Raw genomic sequence first — 23,173 nt, forward strand, 5'->3', positions numbered from 1 at the left:
CAGATTCACAATACAGAATAATATATGACAAAATCTAAAAAAAAAACTTTAAAAAAAATTTAAACTTTTATTAATGTAAAAAAAGTTTATTATTATTAAAGTATTATTGATTGCAGTTCTGATGAGCAGTGGTTTGCTCACATTCATGTCTGCCTACCATTACAATATCATAACACGCAAAGCCTAACTGAATGTCAGACAGGCTCTTCTGGCATCAGTGAGACATTACATTCATATTGCTGATTTTATCGGGGTCCCTGCCATTGTTGATTGCCTTTGGTCTATGTCTTTCATTTCCCTCTGAGTCACAAGACTGATCCAAATTTATTACTGCTGCACTGAGGAGGAAAATAATAAATTCCAGAGGAGGAAATTAAGAGTTCCAGACAGTGTAGGTCCAATGTAATACATGTATGCACACTTACATCCTCCTCATATCTTTTTTTGTTTGTTTAATTATTTATTTTTTTAGCAAATGCATTACATAAGCTGTATCCATGTGGACTTGTGAGGGGGGCAGAGTGAGCAAAATTGAAATTATTTCTTTAAAGTGTGCATTTTGTTGCACAAAAAAAGAATACAAATAAAATGATCAATGCAATTTATGAATTTGAATATGATAAGCTTAACTAAACACAATTGGACATAACATTTACACTTTCCCAGCAACAGAGAATTTACAGAGGGCTCTGTACTGAAGATACATACACGGGTTTTTTTTTTAATCCTCTGGTACATGCACATTGACCAGCATTTCTCGTGTCAACAAACTACTGATTAGGCTACATCAGTTGAGCAACACTGTGTACTGAGCAGGCAGCACTGTTGACAGATGCTGAAAGAGGAGTCCTGATTGGTCCGTGGCGGTGGGTGTGTTTCCGCATTCCGCAAAGAGCTGTCAGCAGAAGCGCAAGTTGGAGCGGGGACTGTCGCGTCTGGGAAGAAACCTCCTCAGTCACACCCAGGGGAATAGCCGTCCAAAGCCAAGGAGGAGGGATGCCTTACATGCTCATCAGCACGCAGATCAGACTGGTGTGTATCCTTCATCTGTAGTCGAGTGGTGATGTGCTTTTAGGGAAGGCGCGCTCGAGTTAGAGTGTCAGTGATTTATTTATTTGGCTACGCAACATTGCGCATGCTACTAATCAATCAATATTGCCACTGGAAGATTATGGTTATGCAGCGGCCTGTAATATGTTGCATGCTGGCAACAGCAAACAGTTAATGCTACAGACGGAAAAGCGTGTGTATGGTTGTTTTTTGTTACACTAAATTAAAAACACATGTTGCCCAGTCGTCCGCCTCTTATTGCGCATGATCATTTTGTTGTCTGCAAGAATCAAGACACCTAAGTCTGCAGCCTCTGAGTATTGGATCATCTATTTTTAGGCTGTCCAGTTATTGGAGATTATGATCAGCACCTGCCAGAGGGCTGCAGGTGTATCCACTGACTTGCAACTTGAGTTGCACAAATAACAGGCAGCAGATATTGTTTTTAGCAAAGAAATCATGTCTTAGACTATCTAAAGTCAGCTGTCACGGGTAATGTAACCTACTTAATTGCGGTCTTTCAGGAAAACGGTCCCACAAATGTAGGAGATGAATATTCTGATCCAGCAATCATGAATTACTTGGGAGCAAGGAAAACAACCATGCTGGGAAACAATTTGTGAGTATTGAAAATGTGGGGGGGTCAGTTATTGTTGTGGGAATACATGCAGCAAGTAGTTAGTCAAGTAGTCAAATACCTTAAGGTAGAATTTAAACCGAGAGATTTGTAGGCATAGTTTGACACAGATTCATCCACAAAACAAGCATGACTTTAATGTCTCTCACAAGATAAAGAATTTCTCTCCTGGTTTGATATTTGGGAAACCATCTCCACCACCACTGCCCATCCAGGAAAAAGTAAACTGTAATGAAACTGGTCCAATGCTGAAATCCACTGGACTCCCAGGTGTACTGTATGTGCCCACACTATACCATATTTACATATTTAGAAGCTTTAGACTGGTGTTGCTTTCATTTTGGCAGTTAACGTGTACTTATTGACAACAGAGCTGAGATCAGGTCACATGGAGGAAAAAAAACTCCAATGTGGTCGAGGAAGCCTGCTGCTTTGCAGATTTAGAATAAACCATTCAAGCTGATGGAATACAGATCAGGGAAGTGTTGTCATTGGCAATCTGATTCAAATGCTGCTGGGAAATGAACCAAGGTGTGGAAGGAAGTGAACAAGCACCAGAACAATTAACAGCATTCAACTCTCCGAGCAAAGTTTACTGAAAGACAGAGAATTCTCACATCTGTGGAAAGTGGAATTACTTTGTGTTTATGCTCATTTAGTTCCGAGTACCATGTGGACGACCCACCTCGCCTGGTGTTGGACAAGCTGGAGAAGATGGGCTTCCGCGTAATGACAATGACGGGAGTGGGACAGACGCTGGTGTGGTGCCTTCACAAGGAGACGGACTGATTGATCGTGGAGCAAGTTTTGACTGAATCCAAATACCTATATAAGCCTTTAAAAGTTGAATGAAATATGCTGAAGAATTTAAATTACTTCTTTTTTTATACTTTGGTTCTCTGCTGTACATTTAGTATATTGACTGTTAAAAATCAGAGCACTGTCAAATGAAAACGTTTTTTTTAAATTGAGATTATCCCACACGTAAGGTTTGAGATTACATTGTTTAGGTTATAGGCCACCAATTTCCAAACCACATTCCAGAGCTTTTGTAAGACCCTTTGCCAATATTATTTGCCCTTTAGAACTCGTGACCAAGTATAGGGAGTGACAGCTAGTTTAACTGTTAACATATAATTTGGCAGTATAACTTGATAAAAGGCAAATCTGAAAGATTTCAGCTCATAGGAAAAGCTTCACCCAGTTCCCTTATAGACCACTATGCTAGATGTGCTTTTGTAAAGATGTTTTTGTTAGTGTATCATATGCTTATGATTAAATGATGCAGTGATGTGGATTGCCTGTGTTCTTATTAATAAAAGAAAACCATTTGCACTCCTTTTTAAGATTTACCACACACAAAATGAAAAACATGTATTTGCCTTCTGATAATCCATTGAACAGACACTAAACAAACATCACACATAAAAAAATACTCTTAATTGTGAGTACTTAGCTCTGTGGCACCTTACAGGGAAGGTGCATGCCCAAAGATGAGGCACTGGCACTGCAGGAGCACAGAGTGCAGGAGTCTGCCTGTGAGAGCCAAAAACGCTGGGTGGTTTCATTACAACCCCAGTTCTGCCAGCGCATGTCTAGGGCCAGCCTGCATCCCTAATCCGCAAACTAGAGTCTTTGCCAGCCAGCTCACAGCCAAACTCTTACCAGACCTGCTGCCTCACACATGACTTAGCTTCCACCTCCGCACTAAAGATCAAAAGGTGCTGGTGCTTCCTAGTCCTGTGACTGCAGAGGTTCCAGATACTGTTTGCATTCACTGACATGACAGCCTCGGTGCACACAATGTGAGGAAGACAGAGAGGAAGAAGGTGCTATGAAGATTCCAAGGTTCTGCTGTAATTGTTGATAGCACAGACTGTACAACAGGCTCATCCTCCCATCCTGGTTCGCATGCAGCACAAGCCACTGTGGGCTCAGGGCAGGGTTGGTGGTGAATGTGTTTCCTGTAATTGTATTTCCTCTGTTGTCATTTGGACAGATTTTGTGTGTTTCTGGGCTTTTTTTTACATTGCCGGGATATGAAAAAGGCTATGCATAAACAAAACCATGTGATGAGGGGATTTTGCAGGAGGAGAGGAGCAGATGTCTCCCACCACACCACTACGCTCCACAGCTGGACATTGTATAACACAGCCACGGCGGGGCAATGCAGGAGTGGCAGGGAGATGGATGACTGGGATGGATGTTGCAAAGCTGCCATGTGGCTCCTGAATAACACAATGACAGGAGAAAGCGCTGCCATACAGCCCTACAAATACAGACACACCATTACACCATAGTCCCTCAAGGGACAGGAACAATAAAACTATTTGGATGGATAGATGTTCCGCAGGCAGAGGACTTTATTACAAAATGCATGGTGACCGCAACAGTCTGGCACTGTAAGGTCTGACTCAATGTGGGTCACAGAGCGGTAGCATGTCATTTCAGAGAACATAAATAAAGAAAACAGAGTATTTTCTAGGTATCTGTTACATAAGCCTATTGTGAAACAGCCTAGAACAGTAATAGAACAACTTAGAGGAAATTTGAGGTCAGCATCATAAGACATTTTTTGAAAAGCAGTGCATACTTCAATTCAAGCTGGTTTATAACCCATGAAGTGTGTGAAATGGAAACATTGAGGTGAAGAAGTCACCTGTTCAATCCCATGGACTGGAAGGCTACATTTTAGTGGGAAGCAGAGGAAGCAGTGCCTCTCTCATTACCACTACTCAGGTGCCCTTGAGCAAGGCCTTTAACCCCAGCTGCTCCAGTGGCCGGCAAGCTTGGTCTTAGAGAAACTCTCGAGAATAATGAAGGTGAAAAAGAGGTCACTCATAAAGCACAACTTGTCAGCTTTACACTTTGTTTTTTTGTATGAAACAAGATAAAACATGTTAATTTATGAGCTTTGGAAGTGCTGGCAGGGGGATTTTTATCTTTGAGTCAGGCCAGCTGTTATTGTATTTCTCTAAACTTTCAAATAAGCTATGCTAACTATCTCCTGGACTCAATTTGACCATCTGTCAACACCTTACAGTTTTTAGGCACCTAAAAGGTCCTTTTCAACTTAGATCATGATGATCTACATCAGTGGCTCTGAACCTTTTTGGCTTGTAAATCCTTAAATGAATCCAAATCTACTTGTCCTCATCACAAGTTATGGGCTTAGTGCGATTATCAATTATGAGCAGTACAACCAAAGAAAGATTTGTCTTCCCCAGATTGTTTCATTTCAATGATTTTTAGAGGTCCAAAGAAGTATTTCACAATTATTGTATAAAAATAAAATAAAAAACATAATGTGTAATAGGAATGTGTTATATAAAATTATGTCTTTCTATCCTGTAAATTGTCTAGTGACCCCTTGGAATGGGGGGTTCCTGATCCCAAGATTGGGAAACACTGATCTGCATTATTTTGTATTGTATGTAAGTATTGTATGAAGTATAGGGCAGCTCAGATTGCTTACAAATATTCAGTCACACATCTATCTCAGAACAGAAACATGAGCTGAATGAACAGCATTGTGCAGCCTTAAAATTGTGCAGTCCACAAGGCCTCTTCAGTCTGGAGGAGAGCTTTAGATATATTATACAAAGTATAGTACACAAAGCCCAGGGAACAATCATCTAAACCACTAGATCTATAATAGAGGGCCTCCAGGGTATGTTCACTTTTCATCACGTGAGCCCACAAGAATTCTCATAAAAGCCTACCTAGTGTTCCAATCTCGGCCTGATTACTGGTTTAACATGGGGGTGAAGTGATTTCCACATAGTCACATCACACGGTCTGTGGTTTGGATTGCTACAATGCCCAACTCATTTCACTGATAGAATATGCAGACAACAAAGAAGAATGATTTTTTACATTACACACAGTTGGATACAATAATGAGGTAACGAGTTGTCACGGCTAACCAGACAATGGCTGACAGATGAAAATTACATCATTATACCGTTTTGATTACGTGTGGTGTTGGACGGCAAATCTCCTCTGGCTCTTTTACAATATAATGAAGAAAGACTAAGTTGTCACTGGATGCCTTCAATCTCTAAATGTCTTATAATAATTTAACAAATGTAGTAGTGCTCAGTGATAGTGCATTGATTACAGGTAATAATTGAGGCATCGCAGTAACATATTATAATGACGTATGAGCCACACTGCAATATGTCTGTGATTTCTAATGATCGGAGTATTTTGTTACCATAGAAATACTGAAATGTGTTACATTTTCATCTTTATGTAACTGAAAAATGTCTCTTATCTTTAACAGATTAACAAAGTTAAAAATTAACTATGTCAAATTGTATATGCAAATGACACAGATGGCACTGTCTGCTAAAAGGACAATACAGTCCAATTAAATGCAAACATGCATTTGGCGTCCATGTACTGATACATTATGTTCCAAGAAAAAGTTTATGCTGTATTTATTCACCTGTGCACCCTGAGTATTAGGATTCCTACCTCTGACTTTAATACGGAGTCCTGCAGGAGCCCTCACTTCTTCTCTACTTTAATCTTCTCTACTCACTCAGCCATCCTATGTTCTTAAAGAAGGGAAAGACACAACACATTGAATAAAATACCAGATTTTTTAAAAAAGTCTCACTTTAGTTTATTAAAGACTTATTTTAGTACACAGTGTATCACAAACAAATAATAAAACAAATGAGAGGCTTTATGGAACTAAAGCCTAAAACAGGTATTTGTAAATGGTTGTAAGCTGATACCGGACTGGATCTTCCCATGCAATGACTAGGCATCTTCTTCATCCTCTTTTTGCATTTGTTCTATGAGTCTCTGTCGCTCTGCAGCCTGCCTCATCTTCATCATCACCACGCTCTCGTAGTCGCGTTCATTTGTCAGGGCACTCTGGTGAAGAGACAGATATAAACGGTCAAAAAGGTAACACAGAGAGTGATTTTAAAATGGAAAATGGTTACACAAAAGCTGGACATATTACAATCTTTACTGCATATCAGTATTTGTTTTGACACTAAGCTCAAGTTTCTATGCAGTTTGAGCCCTATATTTGATGTAAATCTTCAAAGATCACATCAGACTTTTGTTAATGAATATTTGAGGAAAATGTCTAATGAGCCATTACACTGGCAGGAAGTCATAGAAAAGTCAAGTGTGTCTGTATTTCATATCATGAAAACAGCAACACAGGGCAGAACATGGAGCAATAGAAACCACTGTCACCATCCACTGTCTGTTTGCTTTCACGACCAAGCTTGTGGGTGCAGAGAAGACGAGAGGCGGACTCAGAAAGATGCTCTCATCTCAGTTACCATCGGCATGCGGCAGGGTGAACATGCATGAGACAGCAGCCCGCAGAGCAACTGTGACAGGGTAATTCCACTGCCTGAGGTCATTAAACCCTAAAATGAGTGCTGGGATTAGGCCTGGCAGTTGCCCGGCCTCTCACTGTGCATGTGTATGTGTGCGTGGGACTATTTTGAAGGACTTGGATGACGATGGCGAGATACTTTCTTACATTGGGAGAATCGGAGAGGGCAGCCATTGGCTAATGGCTAATCAAGCAGGGTGGAACACAGGCCAGATGTCTTACACACACAGGCCACAATCTGTGCGGTCACAATTGCCACACACAGGCCAGAATACACACAATCAGGGGGCAAGAAGGGGTACTGTAAAGAGGAATGAGGAGATGCTTTTAAAAATATTTAAATATACGTAGGATAATGCAGATGCACATTTCAAGCATGCGCATTCCCTCACAAACACCATCATCCCATTTTTAAGGGGGAGGAAGGCTATGTGTCCACACAGCAAGCCATTGTTTTATAAGATTATATCCAGGAAGTCTGCTGGGCCAAGGAAGTGTCTCTTTAACAAGACAGTGAGCTGCAGGAGAGAGTGAGTGAGTGTGTGCATGAAGGACTGGGAGAGAGCGAAAGCGGTTTGAAGAGGAGAGGCAGGTTTTGTCAGTGTGCTTGCTGAACTAAGGCATCTGGAAAACATCACGGGGACTCCAGCATCCATGTGCTGAGAGAGAGAGAGAGAAAGGGTAAGGGTGGAGGAAGAGGAGAGGATCGGTGAGGGGAAAAGTGGAAGTCATCCCCCACTCCCCTCACCTCCCCTCACCACCCCTCCCCTGGATTGAGGAAAGCTGCTATTATCATTCCAATAATGTGAGCTCAAGCCCTCGTCTGACACGTAACAATGAAATATCACGCAAACGCCATTAGGTAAATAAACAACTCTTGCATCTTCAAATTAAACAAAACACAAGCAAGTACACAAGCAAGCTGATGAAAATGCTCCCTCCTCTTCACAAATACTCTGCCCTGCCCTCTACTGGTCACAACACTCAAGTGCAACTGAAAAATCTGTCGGAATTGGTGAGACTTATTCTCTACCCAGTGTGGTCACGGGCGCATAGTGCCAGGCTAATGATGTAGGGGAATTATGAGCATTGACAGGTGCTTTATGGGCAGTGTGATGCATTTCTTCTCAGGATGAGAGTTGTTTCCTTGCCTGGGGTGCTAACTTACAATGCACATACTTTGCCAGTGCATCACTGTAACTTAACACTTAGTGTGTAGATATACATGAATGTGTGTGTGTGTGTGTGTGTGTGTGTGTGTGTGTGTGTGTGTGTGTGTGTGTGTGTGTGTGTGTGTGTGTGTGTGTGTGTGTGTGTGTGTGTGTGTGTGTGTGTGTGTGTGTCTGTGCTGCAGTAACACTGGGGGCCTAGGGTGAGTAGGAAACCGCAGAACAACAACAACGGGGCCCCCGTGCAAAGCCAAAAGAGGTGGGTGCAAGGCCACTGCAGAGGTAGGATGGTAGTAAAACACACACGCACGCATACACACAAACAAGTACAGGATTAGCAATGTGACATCAGCACATGGCTAGGCCTCCAAACAGCACACCCATTCTGACCAGAAGGCCAGTAATGACATCATGAATACCACCACTGCTGTGAGTCAGGCAACACACACACACACACACACACACACACACACACACACACACACACACACACACACACACACACACACACACACACACACACACACACACACACACACACACACACACACACACACACACACACACACACACACACGTGCAAGAGTGTCTGACAGAGTGAGTAAGTGTAAGTGTATGTGTACTGTTTGCAGAGGAAGGACTGATTACTAGTGCTGCTTAAAGATAACACTACTACTATCTCGATATAATCTTCTTCAATAGATCCGCTGCTGCACTTGAGCAGGAAACCATCATAGCTCACAACTTAAGTGCCACCCAGAAATAAAAGAGACACACAGAAAGAAACAGCAAAACTCCCTTCCGACATCTCTCTGAAACTCCAGTATTCTCTATCAAGCAGGATTATACCAATCTAATAACTACTGCATTCTGTATCAGTAAAAGATGCTGTGACAATGTCCCTCGGAATTGAAGTTTATTCAACTGTTGCATCGTATCTTTTTAGTCTTAAGAAACAACTCAGTGACTAAGATGTGAATGTAAATGAACACATGGGAAAGAAACACAAAAAGAGACATTTGACAAAAAGACAACACATGCACGTGCAGCAACCTGATAAATATTGAAGTCATCAAATTATTAAACTGGACATTTAAATCTTGAAATATCACAGGATATTTGTTTTAACAGTGCCTCATGGATAATCTCGTACTTAACTGAAACTAGGCTGTGATGACTTTTAAAACATTAGATTATATTTGCCATTAGACACTTATTGTCTCTTATCATTGCAGTCGGAGTGGTTATAAATTCAGACTTTATAACTGGATTATTCATTAACGCCATCAGCTATCACATACCACTAACCAGACAGTCACTGAGCCAAGAAGGAACTTAACACGCTTTACTGCCAAAAGAAGAAATTGCAGAGCGCTCGAATGGTTGCTGCGCATGCCACATAACCGCAACGACCATGGTTCGATTCCAGCCAGGGACCTTTGTTGCATGTCACACCCATCTCTCTCTCTCTCTCTCTCTCTCTCTCTCTTTCTCTCTCTCCCCTTGGTTCCTGTCTATATCTTCACTGCCCAATGTCCAATTAATGCAAAAATGCCAAACAAATCTTAAAAAATAAACAAATAAAAAACAAGCATGTTTTGTGTTCGAGATTAACACTTCTGTCTCTAATGCACTCTGCTGAAGTTAATCAAGGAACTATTTATCTGGGGTGTGTGGTGTGGCAGCGTAGTGTGGGTTTCTAAGTGTGTACGTCACTGAGGTTTGGAGTAGGTGATTTATGAGAGGTGAACACTTAAGAGATTTAGAGATCATTTGTGTGCAAGTGTGTGTGTGTGTGTGTGTGTGTGTGTGTGTGTGTGTGTGTGTGTGTGTGTGTGTGTGTGTGTGTGTGTCTGTATGTGTGTGTGTGTATGCGTGTGTGTGTGTGTCTGTATGTGTGTGGCTATCACATCTATACCTGGAAAGTGGGGACAGTTTAGGGAAGTGAGGATATTTTGGCCAGTCCTCACTTTCTGACACACCTTCAAAGGCTACAGACTTGGTTTTAGGGTTAGAATTGGATTAAGGTTCAGTTTAGGGTAATGCATTTAGTTGTGATTGTTAAGGTTATAATTAGGCGCTAGGGAATGCATTATGTCAATGAATGTCAGATAGTTATACAAACCTGTGTGTGTGTGTGTGTGTGTGTGTGTGTGTGTGTGTGTGTGTGTGTGTGTGTGTGTGTGTGTGTGTGTGTGTGTGTGTGTGTGTGTGTGTGTCCAAGCACTCCTGCTTACTCAAACAAACACATGCAACACTGAAGCCAAGGTGAAATTCCTCTGCAGACAAAAACCTAAGCTTTGTAAATGGTAGAGGATTAATCATCATTCATTATAAGACTCGGCAGACATGAAACCCCAAAGGTCTGGTCTATTATAATGTTTTTGTTAGTGAAGAACAAACACTACACAGAGATTAAGGCCCAAATCTACTTCCTGTATTTAACCCTTTACATGCACGTGTCCTGCAAACATCTGGTTTCTGAATGTAACTCCGGCACAAAACATCCTTTGATTGGACAGCAAAAGCCAATATGTCTGAAACAAAAAACTCTGTAGATGCTGTGTTAGTGAATGCATCTACAGACCATTGACTGTGATACCTGCAGTTATAAAGGTTAATTATTTTATACGCAAACTACAAAAAGTACACTACAATATAAATATTAATAAAACTAAATATATTTATTTTATGAAAAAATAAAGCTATTTTAAAAATCTGACACTCAAAGTCAGGCTGCAACAGGAAAGAGACACTGTATATTGCTCTGTTGTACCAGAAGTACAGTGCAGTACCTGAATGAACACTGTGTATAGTAGGTAGTTGGAGTTGCGTGAGGACTGGAGATTTTTGCAGATTTTGCAGACTTTTAGCCAGTAATATTCAGAGTGAGGGAAAAAGGCAGGAGAGGATGTGAGGTGCCATGTAAGTAGGTGTGTATATGTGTGGACGTGAATGCATGTGGTCATACGCGGTCACGGTATTGGACAGAAGAGAGGTCTGTTGGACGGAGATGGAGAGTGCCTTTGGAAACTGTTAAAGCAAAAGAAATAAACAGTGAAAAGAGAAATGGCAGCAAAGGCCTGAACTCCTGGTGCCCTGGCATTTCTCTTTATGATGGATGAGCCTAGGGATCCTAGAATAGGGAGATGTGGGGTTTGGCCACTTTAATATCCAACAATACATCGTTGTAAAAGCAAAATTATGTCTTTCACATCCTAGCCTTCCGGGAAAAGCCGTCTGATTGCAGCAGAGTTCCCATTAAAACAAAAGGGGCCATGGGACTGGTAAGAATGCAGTCTGAACCTTGGAGATGTCAAAAAAGAGCTTGGGCATTGTGAGAGGAGGAAAAAGTGAAAAATCAAAATAAGGTTCCAACTACACAAATTTGTAAAGTCTGTTTATTCTGTGTGTGTATCTGTGTTCCCTTGTTAAAATGGCTCCTTATGTAATTAACATACAGAATAAACAACTAGTGGAATGTATTGTGCTGCATACTGTTTACTTCAAATCTTCAGTCTTCCAAGTAATCTAAATATCACAGCCATGATTTAATAATTACTAATGATTCGGTGCCAGGAGACACAGCAGTATATTCTCAGCCTACGCCAACCACCCACATTTACGGGGAAAACTAGTATTTTGTGAATTATGCGTATGTACATCTTTTTTTGGGGTGGAGCTATTATGCTTTTGATTACTTTCAGTCATAAATATAATTTACAATGTTTGATGTTCATAATTAACATAGCTCAAGTGTCAAATAATGAGGAAAATGTATGCAGAAGTTATCCCTGTAAGCAAAAAGGCCCAGCTTCAGACTGATCTTAAATCTCGTATTCCATTTTTTTTTTTTTTTAAACAACTTTCAGCCCAAATTGATGTCAGCTCGTGACGTATTTCCTAATATGGTTATTTGCTCCTCACACGGTGCAAGTTTGCATTACCGCATTTTTCCATTGTTTTGGAGGTAGTCACACCAAGCAACAACTCAGTTGGCACACAGTGACTGTTTTTCCATTACACACACACACAACTAAAATTAGTAGTTTACCTGTTGGGGTGTTGCTGATCAGCTCTTCGTCAAAAATCATTGTCACTGCTTGCACTATTCCTTTAGTTTTTACTGCTGCCAATGAAGCTCCACTAATTCGGTCAGGTACATGTTTAATTTCCTGTAAATTATTCACAATAACGTATCCTTTTATTTAGTTATTTAAAAGCTTTTAATATGAAGCACTTATGCAGGAAATGTTGGGTTTGCATTGTTGTAACTTAACACAACTCTGATATGACTGTCCCTTGGCAGGCTTCCAAAAAGCTGGCCAGTCAGGACAGAGTGGTCTCATCAGAAGAGCTAAGACTGCCTGTTAGAAACAGAGACTGAACTGCATAAAGGGCCAGTATAAGATAAATAAGAAGTTCTTTTTTAAAATGTTAATCACACAAAGCTACTCTAATGGAGTCCCAGAATAAAACATTTAGATCTGGAAAAGAGCATAATAGGTCCCCTTTAAACTCCATCCGGCACAAACAACATGAGAGCAAGTCCAATATTTTTATGCATCATACATTACTATTTTCTGGTGGGTGATTTTTGCCTTATTGTTATTTACCTTATTTATCTTATTGTTACCCTATTATTACCTTTATTGGGCAGAATCATACAAAAGAGGAAACCACACAAAGCAAATGTGGAGCACCTGACTCAACCCCAAGAAGCTGCAACTCCATTGTACATATGTATTTACCAGAATGGCTCTAAAAACCCATAATAAACAGTATATCTGAGAGTGTGACAAATTCTCAGATGTTCTGTTTTAATTAATCATTCAGCTGTTTTATATTGTTATAGTACTTGGCATCAATATACATTACCTCATCTGAAAGATCTGTTGTTTCTCTCCATTCATTATCTGGCCTATTCATCTTCTTACTGTGTGCCTCACCTGACCTTACTGGGTTGATTAGAGGCTACTGTTGAGATTTGTCATGTGTTGAAAAGTCTGAATGTAAGTAATGTAACACCTGGACTTTGAGTGGTGTCAGATCTCCCTGTCATGTGGCAGTCATGCAAATGAGTGTCTGCACTTCCTCTTAGCAGCCAGACCGAGACCATCAGGTTTCTGTTGGAGCCGTGTCAAAAAAAACCTCATCATTGAGTCATCATTTGGAGACAAACAGTGATGGCAAGGGTTAGGAGGCTGACAAATGCACACTAGGATCATTCTTGGAAAAACTGATGAAAGGAAATTACAAAGAGTGGCTACTACAAAATAGAACTGTTTTAGAGATTGATACAGAAATGAGATAGTCTACCACATCAAAGTAATTTGTGTGTCTAGTATCAGGCTTATTGTACTCTGAGTAATTCATGGACATACCACAGGCAGAATTTTATCAATGTACAGTATGTCATATGTTTGTTATCATTGAACAATGCTTTTCATATGAAAGAATCAGACAGTGCTTGCTGTAAAACTTGCCTAAATTCTGTCTGTTTTAAGGCCTTGATACAGCGGAAGCTGGAGAACACACAACAAAGGGCTAAAAGAATATCCACCAAAGCCTCAGTTTGGGCTTCTAGCGCCAGTCAAAGCAATATCTGGAAACACTTTTTATCCTCCAACAACAAAAACATGCAGCATCCCAGATATCAGGCCCAGCATAGCTGCATCAACCACACTACCCGCTATGGTCAGGCCTTAGAGAAGAGGCTTATACAGAAATTCAGCTATGGCTAAACGCATCAGCCCAGGGGCTACATAGCATGACAACACAACTAGCAAAGCCCAACCTTGGTCAGACGGCAGGTCTTGTGAGGTCATTCCCACATACCGTAGAAAACACCCTGATCGTCTACTAGCATGAAAGCTGTTTTGTGGTTGAAGGTGGAAGAAGGAGGGGGGTTCTCAGAAGAGAGATGTTCAAAAATGTTCTGTTTCAGTCTTGAGTAAATGTTATGATAATTTCATTTGCGTGAGTAATTGTGTCTGGTCTTTCAGACTGTTCTGGCCTTGGAGTGCAGAGCTGGAGAACAAGAGAGGATCAGGCGGCACGCCTATTGCTTATTGGATCAATTTGAAAGGAATGGATGAGTAGTGAAAGATACCATTTGTCCATTTCCTTCACACCCTGCTTGTTTAAATTTAACAAACAAGAGGAAAGCATTGAGACAAAAGGATCCAGAGCCATGTCCTCCTTTTTGCTGGAACAAAAGACTTGGCTGTAATATGAAAGCAGAGGGTGCATTGGTGATTTTAATTTACTCTCTGTGTGACACAGGGACACATGTTGAAGATTAAATAGTTGAATAGCAAAAAAGATCTTTGCAAACCAAAGGACATCAGAAAAGGTGTGATCACAAGTAGCAATTACTGCATGTGAAAACACATAAATCTATTTTTATCCCACTATTTTTTTAACAAAGACAAATCCCATACAGAAGAAAAAAGTTGCTGCTCTGATACAATTTCTAGCCCTGTATTGCTATAACATTCCTAAGGCAAAGACAACATGCTGGAGGCATGAGAATTAGAAATGCAACAACTTATCTCCCTTGTGCAACCCGGCGTGCCTGTACATACATGTCTGTGCGCGATAGTGTGTTTTGAATATATAGAGAAGCTGTAAGCCTCCAGTCAGGCAGAAGGGCCTGTAGAGTGGGCTGGATTTGGGGGCTTTAGACAAGCTAACAGCAGGCAGGAAATCGGGAAATCAGCAGAGCAGAGGGACAATGACATGGAGATTAGAGATCAGTTAACCCGCACCTCTGGGTAGCTGACCCTTTTTGTTCACTGACTATGACTTCCTTTTTTTACATAAGCTCACACATGATGAAACCACACACTTTCAGACACAAACACAACCTGTTGTACACTCACTAACCTATTCAAACACAACCTCCCGCATCATTCCCCTCTCTCAAACACATTCACACACCATACAGCAGTTAAAATGAGTTGTACGCTATAGTTTCTCCTGCGGTTCAATCTTTCTCAGTATCGCAGGAATTAAATCAGCAGCTCCTACCCTGCGAAGACTCTCCCTCTGGTAATGGGTGCAGCCAAACATCCAGCAGGATTTACTTTAACACTTACAACTAAAAGGCCAGTTCACATCACAATCAGGATGATATCATCTGATGGCTGGCAACCATTTTAAAGTGGAGTGAGTGCAAATATAAACTACGCAAAGCCTTAGGGGGAAAAAAATATAGAAAGCTTCCACCTGGATGTCTTGACGCTCTTGTACTCTGACCTCACCAGCCTTATCTCTTGGGCAAAGAAGACTTTCAACGACAATATACCTGGAGTGTTCTGCAGTGCAAATGGGAGTATACACTGGGAAGGATTAGCAACGTAAGGATCAAATGTCCAAGGACTGAGAACAATCACCTAGGCAGCAGTAGTGACAAAGGTAAGACAATCTCTTTGCAGTTAGGATGTTGTATCTTTAATATGTCAATTTAGTAGATAAGTGGATTTGGTTTTGTCACTGAGGAAAAGACTATATGAACTTACTCTGTTTCTGTCTCAAGGCTGTAAAACGAGGTATTCTCTGTTACCGTTGAACAAGCCCCATCATGTCAAGGAAGGGCATGTGAGGGTGTGCAGGTATGAGACGCAGCCTACTCTCCTGACAGAGACGTGTGTGCAAGTGTGGGATTCAAATATCCGGTATTTTCTCAGGAAGACAGGTAAGAACTAAGTAATCAATCTTTATCTATTCTAGTGTTCATTATTCTACTAGATAGGCAACTTCAAGAAAAACCTTCAGATCAATTACTTTTATACGTAGCTTAGTCTTTTCATTCGACAGATTGATCATTTGTGGCAGTATTTAGAAGGATAATGTTGAAATGTTTTTGGCCAATCTGTTTTAATGGGTTTCTTTAATTTTTACTTGGCAATGGAGTGTTTCCTGTATTTGATAATCATGGCTGAAATCCTACGACGACTCCTTGGCCAAACTGACATGTTTGGAAAGGAATGCTGTTGTGTCCACGCTCTCCAATCTCCCGCTGCTACTAAAGTGCCGATAAAACCTTTACAGGCCAACAAAACCTGTTTGCTGTAGTGGCTTACAAATTTACAGAGTGAGTGTTTCAAGTCACGAACACAGATCTAATGTGGGCAAAGCTGTTTGGGAGACCGTAAAATCACAGACACTGAACAGATTATCTAATTGGCATGCCAACGTTGATGAACTGACTTACTCAATAAAATGATTACAGGTCACGGAATGCAAAAAGGGTTGTTGTTTTTTTAAAACAAACTTTGACAAGTGTTACTGTGTTGTTTCATTTTAACCAAGAGGTTTCTTTTTAAGTTTTGTTGGTAGAAGTGATTTTTTTAATAATATAATATCCTCATACTATATTTGAAAATGGATAGCTTATTTGTTAAATGTTATTTATGGAACAAAAATCTTCACATCCAGAGTCACTACATAACCCGCACAATAAAATAAACAGATTGCATCTCAACTATTTGTATTTCTATGAATATCATTAACATGTGCTCCAAAATCAAGTTATCAACATAATTTCTGACAGAAACTGTCCTAAATACTCACATTTTACCTAAACAAAATGTGAAGAGATGTTATGTACATATATGCAGGGTAACAAATGGCAGCGTGGTATCTGCATATTTGTTGCATTGTTTACTGGAAGACTTAACTAGACTTCATTTGGATGACACAGAGCAGACCACACCTGCATTTATGGGAAAAAAACTGGGATTTGAAAAGTAAATATTTAGAGATGAAAGCTTCAAAGCATTGTTGGAACATCCTTCTGCTGCCAAATAATACTGAATTTCATTAAACCAAAATCAAATGGAGCAGGTGCAATCTCTACAGTCCTGTCCAATCCAATTCAGAAACAATCCAATACTTACATCTGGCATTTAATTACATGACAAGTCCAAGCACAGACCTGCTCTATATTCTAGCAAGATAAGAGAGAAACTTTAGCCATCAAAAATTGATTAATAAAAAAGTGTTGTGTTATAAAAAATTTAAAAAAATTCAAAGGAAATTTGGTATTAGATGTACATTTGTTAAATAATAAGTGTCTCTTTTTTCTTTTCTTTTGTTGCAGATGGCATTATGTTTTTAATATTCACCACTTCCTAAGGATTATAATCAAACAAAGGAGGAAATACAAAAGGATACAAAGACTTTTGAGGATAATATAAAAAGAACATTTAATCCTATATTAAAAAGATCTGCCAAGATGCCACTTCGGACATCCTTGTACAGAAAACCATCCTCTGCTCGTTGGTCCAGCAGAAACTCAAAACGCAGAGAGGTGCTGTCTGTCAATATGATCAGTCTACCACTGGCTGATTTCCGCCACATCTCACATATTGGAAACGATGCTCATGCAGACAGCTTTGGAGACCTGTCCTTCCTAAAGATGGGCCACAGTCTGCTTCTGCAAAGCTCCCAGAGTGAGCAGAACCTCTTTCTGGCCTGCACTCCACCACCCAAACCCCCTCGTCTGAATTTGGATGAGGCAGATGGTTCAGAGAGTCCTGACTGGTCAGTGGGCCATCAGCACAATGCCTCACAGAAGAGGAAGAAATGCAGTTCTATGCCACTGCTCGATGACAACGGAGATATGGAAAAGGAGGATGGGTACCAAAGAGGGAATCAGACTCACAGCTTTGGACGGGGCAGCCTGAGTTCAGACAGGGATGGAGACTCCACTGTAACCTGTGACAAACCTGCTGGACAGCAAAGGGAGGAGGACAGTGGTTTTTCCTTTAGCCTTGACCTGGGTCCTTCAATCCTGGATGATGTTCTCCAGGTGATGGACAAACTCCAACAATAAATATTATAGTTACTAGGCTTTACTAAGAGATTGGAATATAGAGAAGAGATCTAACTCCAAACCTTCTTGGGGACACACTTCTGATTTTATGGACAAACCAGTATCCTAGAGAGTCATTGTCCAAATGTATCTGGAGATATCTGTTCATATGATCCCTGGGTACCAAGCAGTTATGAGTGACTTGTGGAGAGACCTTGTAGCAACTACGTCTTGATTGAGGTAAACTACTACACTGAAAAGACTGAAACACAGGATGAACAATATTATCTTTCTTCAGCATTTCAGTAAAAACACTTTTTAAATCAGATACCATGGAAACCTTCTAAGATGAACAGCAAGCAAAGTTATTATTGTCCGTAGATTCACCCCTTGAAGAGACACAATGATTACGCTAATAACTGAACTCTGTCTGATGTCAAACTTCAAGCTGGACATTTTCACCTTATTTTACTTTCATCCTTTGCTATTGTAATCCCCCAAACCACACAGCACAGCACTGAAGACGGCTGTTAAGACTTAAAAGTGTTGTGTTTAAGAAAAGGAAAGCTGCGGCTGGAATCCAAGGTCCTCGAGCTGTGATGTCTTGGCTCTTGGCGTGCTTGCCAATCTATTGTGTGCAAAGGGCAATTTTTCCTCCGCACGCATCCCAGAGGCCCCACTCAAAGGTAGACCAAGGTACCCCCCATCTCTCATTCCCAACAATGCAGTGAAAACAAACACTTAGCTCTGCTTCCAATAAAAGCCAGCCAGTGGTGGCAGGTTGGGCTGCAGACCAAGCCAGGCCACAGGTCCAAGACCTCAGAAAGAAAAAAAAAAAAGCCAGAGCAGGCTGTTTTCTTAGCTGCAAATCAGAGTCCAATACTCTGGTGAGTGGCGCACGAGAGGGAGAGTGGTAAAGGGTAACATGATACTTCCACATACGCAGGGGGTGTCGAGGGAAGAGGACCAGAGACATCTATTACTGCAGGAAAAGTCCTGATGAGGCTTTAAACACTACCTTCTGATCAAATAGATCCCCGACACATGTAAAATACATGCTTGCATCTCACATACACTTGCCCACAAGTAAAGAGAAACAGAATTAAGCACATTTGGTTAAACTAAGATTTGTGCATAGTACTCCTGACAGTCCAGGTCTATTTTCCTCAGGTCTGAGGAGAGAGAAGAGAGTTAAGACAGAGCTTCAGTCTGTGTCTTAGTAGGGGGTTGGTAGGAAAGGCTGTGGGGCAAACCCAGAACCAGTCAAATTCCTAAATGCCCCAAGGGTCATGCTTCAAAATACAGGAACCACAAGTGTCCCGCTTCTAGCAATAGATTTAGAAATTCTATGCATGTCCAAACAGAAACAGCCATGTCTGTGGGTACATCTACACTGTATATCTGTTGTGGTATGTCTTATTTTAAACTAGATCATTGCCCCTGTTTCTTGTATATTTCATGACAATAACAGATTGTGAAAACAAGATTTGCATTGAAAATTGTACTGTATTGTATTGTTTTGTATTTTGGGAAAGTAAAGAAAAATATCTTTCAAATTCCAAGATTGATGGTTTTGTGAATACCGCTCATGTCAACATTTTAGAGAGTTCACAAGATTGTTTACACACCCTGAAGGACTGAAATTTATTTGGCATTTTAACTGTCAGAAGCCACTGTGGAGGCAACAGGCCTTGTGTGTCACTTATAGCTAAGAGTTTCTAAATAAATTATAGCCTTGGACTATCCAACACAACAAGCAGCACAATATTATTTCAAGGTGGAGAGACACACAAGCCTAAATTAGACAGGCATGCCAAGCAGGGTTTTGCGTAGAACCGCAAATATTGTATTACAGTAAAGTAGACTTTGAAGCAACTGCAGGATTTGTTAGGTATGCACTATCCTGAGGCACACCTGTGTCACAAAGAGGTGACATTCAATGAGTAAGTAGAGTGAGGGTGTACCAGAAATTTGTATTCAGTCTTATCTATAGAAGCTACTTTTTTATGATAAGTGGGAAAGAGAGCCTTTAAGTAATACAGACTTTACACTAGGCAGCGTTTCCCTTTGTTAATGAACAAAGTCTTATTTGTTCACAAGAGAAGGAAGCATTGTGTAATGCCAGACAGACATTGTGCAAACAAATTATTGAGAAAGAACATGAGGTTAGACCACTTTAACCAATTAAAAACAGAATTTAAAAAAACAAATACCACACATATACCACAATAAATACCAAATATTGGTGTTTCTTGTACTTTAACCTGATTTGATAAAGAAAATCACCCACAAATGTTGTGAAAACACATATTATACTCATTCATTATAACCTTCAATAATGAGCATTCACAGACTGATTTTTCTTCCTTTAGTCACACAAGTCCTTGGCCGCTATGACTACATTGCCCTTAATGTGAAGAATCACATAAACTTGAACTCAACAAGTGTTCAGCCACATGACTGATGTAGGAAGAAAGGGCCTGTAATTGAAGACAAATTATCTTGTCTGCACTGCACAAACTGGCCGAGCTGTGAAGTATCCCAATCACATCTGGTACCACTTCTCTCCCTCCAAAAATCTAAACTTGCTGTCATACAAAATAGCAAGAAACCCTGTCATCTCACTAAAGTGTAGCGCTTATGATTTATTTATTTTGTCAGGCACTAACTAAAAAACTAAAAATATTGTTTTGGCGAATCCTTCGACTGTAATTGCGTCTCTAAGAACAACCTGATGCTACTGAAATATGCGGCATGGTTTCACATGGATTCTCACACAAAAGGGGATTTTGTGAAACTGATATTGTTTATTCTGACTGTATCATGCTATAGGATTGTTATTGCCAAGCCAATACACAACAGCTCTCCCTTCTCATGATATGGACGATGAAGTGGGTGTACTTGGGTGTAACACAATCATTTTGAAATTCTGACCGCACCATAATCACACCAAGCAATACAATCCATGTCTAATGAGAAAATGCAAACACGTCTTTATACTCTATAAGCTTTCCTAAACCAGTGTATTTTTTCTATAAACTGTGACGTCTCTGCTTTTGTTCCTTGATATACACAATTTATCCCAACAATTCCAACCTTTTCATTGCCTGTCTCTCTCTACTCTATCTATGCTAACTTGGAACACAAAAGTAGCATCAGGTACAAACCAATAATAACATAATACACTCTCTTTGGATAATACAATACAATACTTCCTAGATGTGCATTATCTCCATTCAGAGAGAGGTCAGACCAGGGTTGAATATGCCAACATGGCCACATCCAGGGCATCTCTTCCAGACTCAAGGACTATTTTAGGGGAGAGTGCTCTTTTCAAGCACTTGCAAACTGGCGGGCTGGAAAAACAATCCTAGAATAGCTGATCTGCTGCATCTGGTTTGTATCGTGACAACCCTGCAGTGGCTCTCCGGCTCTAGATGGAAGAAGCAGGCATAGAGAGCTCAAATTTAAAACCTTTATGATAGATTCACTTTAAATAATATGGTATGCTAAACTACACAATAAACCGTGAATCAAGATTCATAGTGATTAATGATGGCATCACATCTCCTGAAAAGAAAACATTACGTCTGGCAGCGATAAAGCAGATGTTTAGATAGTGATTCCATATCCGCTGCAGTCTGGGAGGTGAGAAATGAATTATTAGTCATACTCTGTGGAATCCATAAAGTCGGCCACACATATTAAATCATATTTTGATGCAACAACTATTTACAGCTTTCAGAAAACCACAGCATGTACTGTGTATGTACAGTGTCTGAGCCCTGCATGGTCTGTGTTACCACACAGGCCACAATTGATATAAAACAACTGTTTATTATTTGACTTCAGGCTCATTCAGGCAACATGACTCATTCAGGATTCCCTGAGATTTGCATCTGTGTACACTAAAATGCTAAAACAAGTTCTTGCACTTAACAACTTAAACACGTATTTAACAAGCCTACCCATTTCCCAATCTCTCATTCTGATAATGTATTATGTCAAGATGAAAAGACCAAACAAGGTACAGAGATGACTCTAGATCTTATCCTAAAAGACAGTTCTGGCGTAAAGAGCATAGCCTGGAGCAATTCCACACAGTGTGGAAAATGTGGCCTTTCGCTATTTTGAAATTTTTAATATCCATGGTGAGAAAAACTGGGTGACTGCAGATGGCCATTATAAATCATGTCATAGCTGCTTTCTTTTAAGCAAAACAATAACACGCCTAACAGGTCTCCTAAGTGTCTTTGTGTAGGAGCTGGGAAATCTAACACACCACAGTATAACTTAGTAATTTTCAAGGTCTGTGGACCCTGAGGTGGGTCTTCAAGGGGAAGTTGTGGCACGCTATTAGGTCCCTCACATTGGCCCCAGAGTCATTTATTAAGCCCCACAGAGTGGGAACTGAAGCTGAGGCTGAAGTCATATGTATGTGTCTCTGGGCTCCCTTGTGACCCTGCCTCTCTGAGCACTGTGTTTGGATTGATGAGGTTAAAGAAGCAAGTCACCCAAGTTCCTCCTCCTGACTGCAGCTGGCTGGTGTGGAAGCGTGATGGAGGGGTAGATGACAGGAGAGTGATCTGATTTTTCGATTTCAGATAGAATCCAAGGAAGGACCTCCAAGGCTCTGGCTTCTTATTACCTCTTTATTATCTCTCTTTCTCAAATACCCCCCATGTTCACTGATCCCAGGCCAGATGTGGATTAACATTACTATCCACACCGGTTCACCAACTATACCATGGTGTCTGTTTAGTGAGAAGTATTCTTGCTGAAGACCAATTTGAAAATTACCCTACCATAGTAATGTTTTCATTTTTGGGTGCAGGGCAAAGAAAATATGAAGCAATCAGATTTGGATATCTGAAAGGAAAACTGGGTTACCATAATAAAAACAACCAGTGTGCAGGCTGAGTCACACAGCCCTGACAGGGAGGTCTGAGACACTGTACTGGTTGATGGGTGAAACCCTGTTCAGTGGCAGCTCTGGAGACACAAATACGAAAAGGTAGAGAGTCTGCAATCTCACACAGGTACAGATCACAACATCAGTGTAGTAAAATCGACATTGCAACAAAAAAAAAAGAAATACTACTTCGTACTAATCCAATGACAAGAGAGAA

The 23,173-nt window shown here is 40.5% G+C and overlaps 3 protein-coding genes across 3 annotated transcripts in view; 2 read left to right on the forward strand and 1 right to left on the reverse strand.

The window, feature by feature from the left end:
• Positions 1–873: 873 nt before the first annotated feature.
• gchfr (GTP cyclohydrolase I feedback regulator) lies at positions 874–2,984 on the forward strand. Its single transcript, XM_062440904.1, has 3 exons — positions 874–1,032; positions 1,575–1,669; positions 2,347–2,984. The coding sequence occupies exons 1-3, from the start codon at positions 997–999 to the stop codon at positions 2,474–2,476; spliced, it is 261 nt and encodes an 86-aa protein (XP_062296888.1). The 5' UTR covers positions 874–996; the 3' UTR covers positions 2,477–2,984.
• A 3,323-nt stretch (positions 2,985–6,307) lies between these two features.
• Positions 6,308–23,173, reverse strand: part of dnajc17 (DnaJ (Hsp40) homolog, subfamily C, member 17) — a 34,300-nt gene continuing 17,434 nt past the window's right edge. The window contains exon 11 of the mRNA XM_062440191.1: positions 6,308–6,574. Within this exon, the coding sequence (XP_062296175.1) occupies positions 6,458–6,574 (117 nt within the window). The 3' untranslated portion in view covers positions 6,308–6,457. The remainder of the gene's footprint in view (positions 6,575–23,173) is intronic.
• Positions 17,466–18,065, forward strand: LOC134001192 (cdc42 effector protein 3). The gene has a single exon (XM_062440760.1). The coding sequence runs from the start codon at positions 17,466–17,468 to the stop codon at positions 18,063–18,065; it is 600 nt and encodes a 199-aa protein (XP_062296744.1).

The sequence above is a fragment of the Scomber scombrus genome, chromosome 19 (assembly GCF_963691925.1).
Source record: "Scomber scombrus chromosome 19, fScoSco1.1, whole genome shotgun sequence".
NCBI classification, from domain to species: domain Eukaryota; kingdom Metazoa; phylum Chordata; class Actinopteri; order Scombriformes; family Scombridae; genus Scomber; species Scomber scombrus.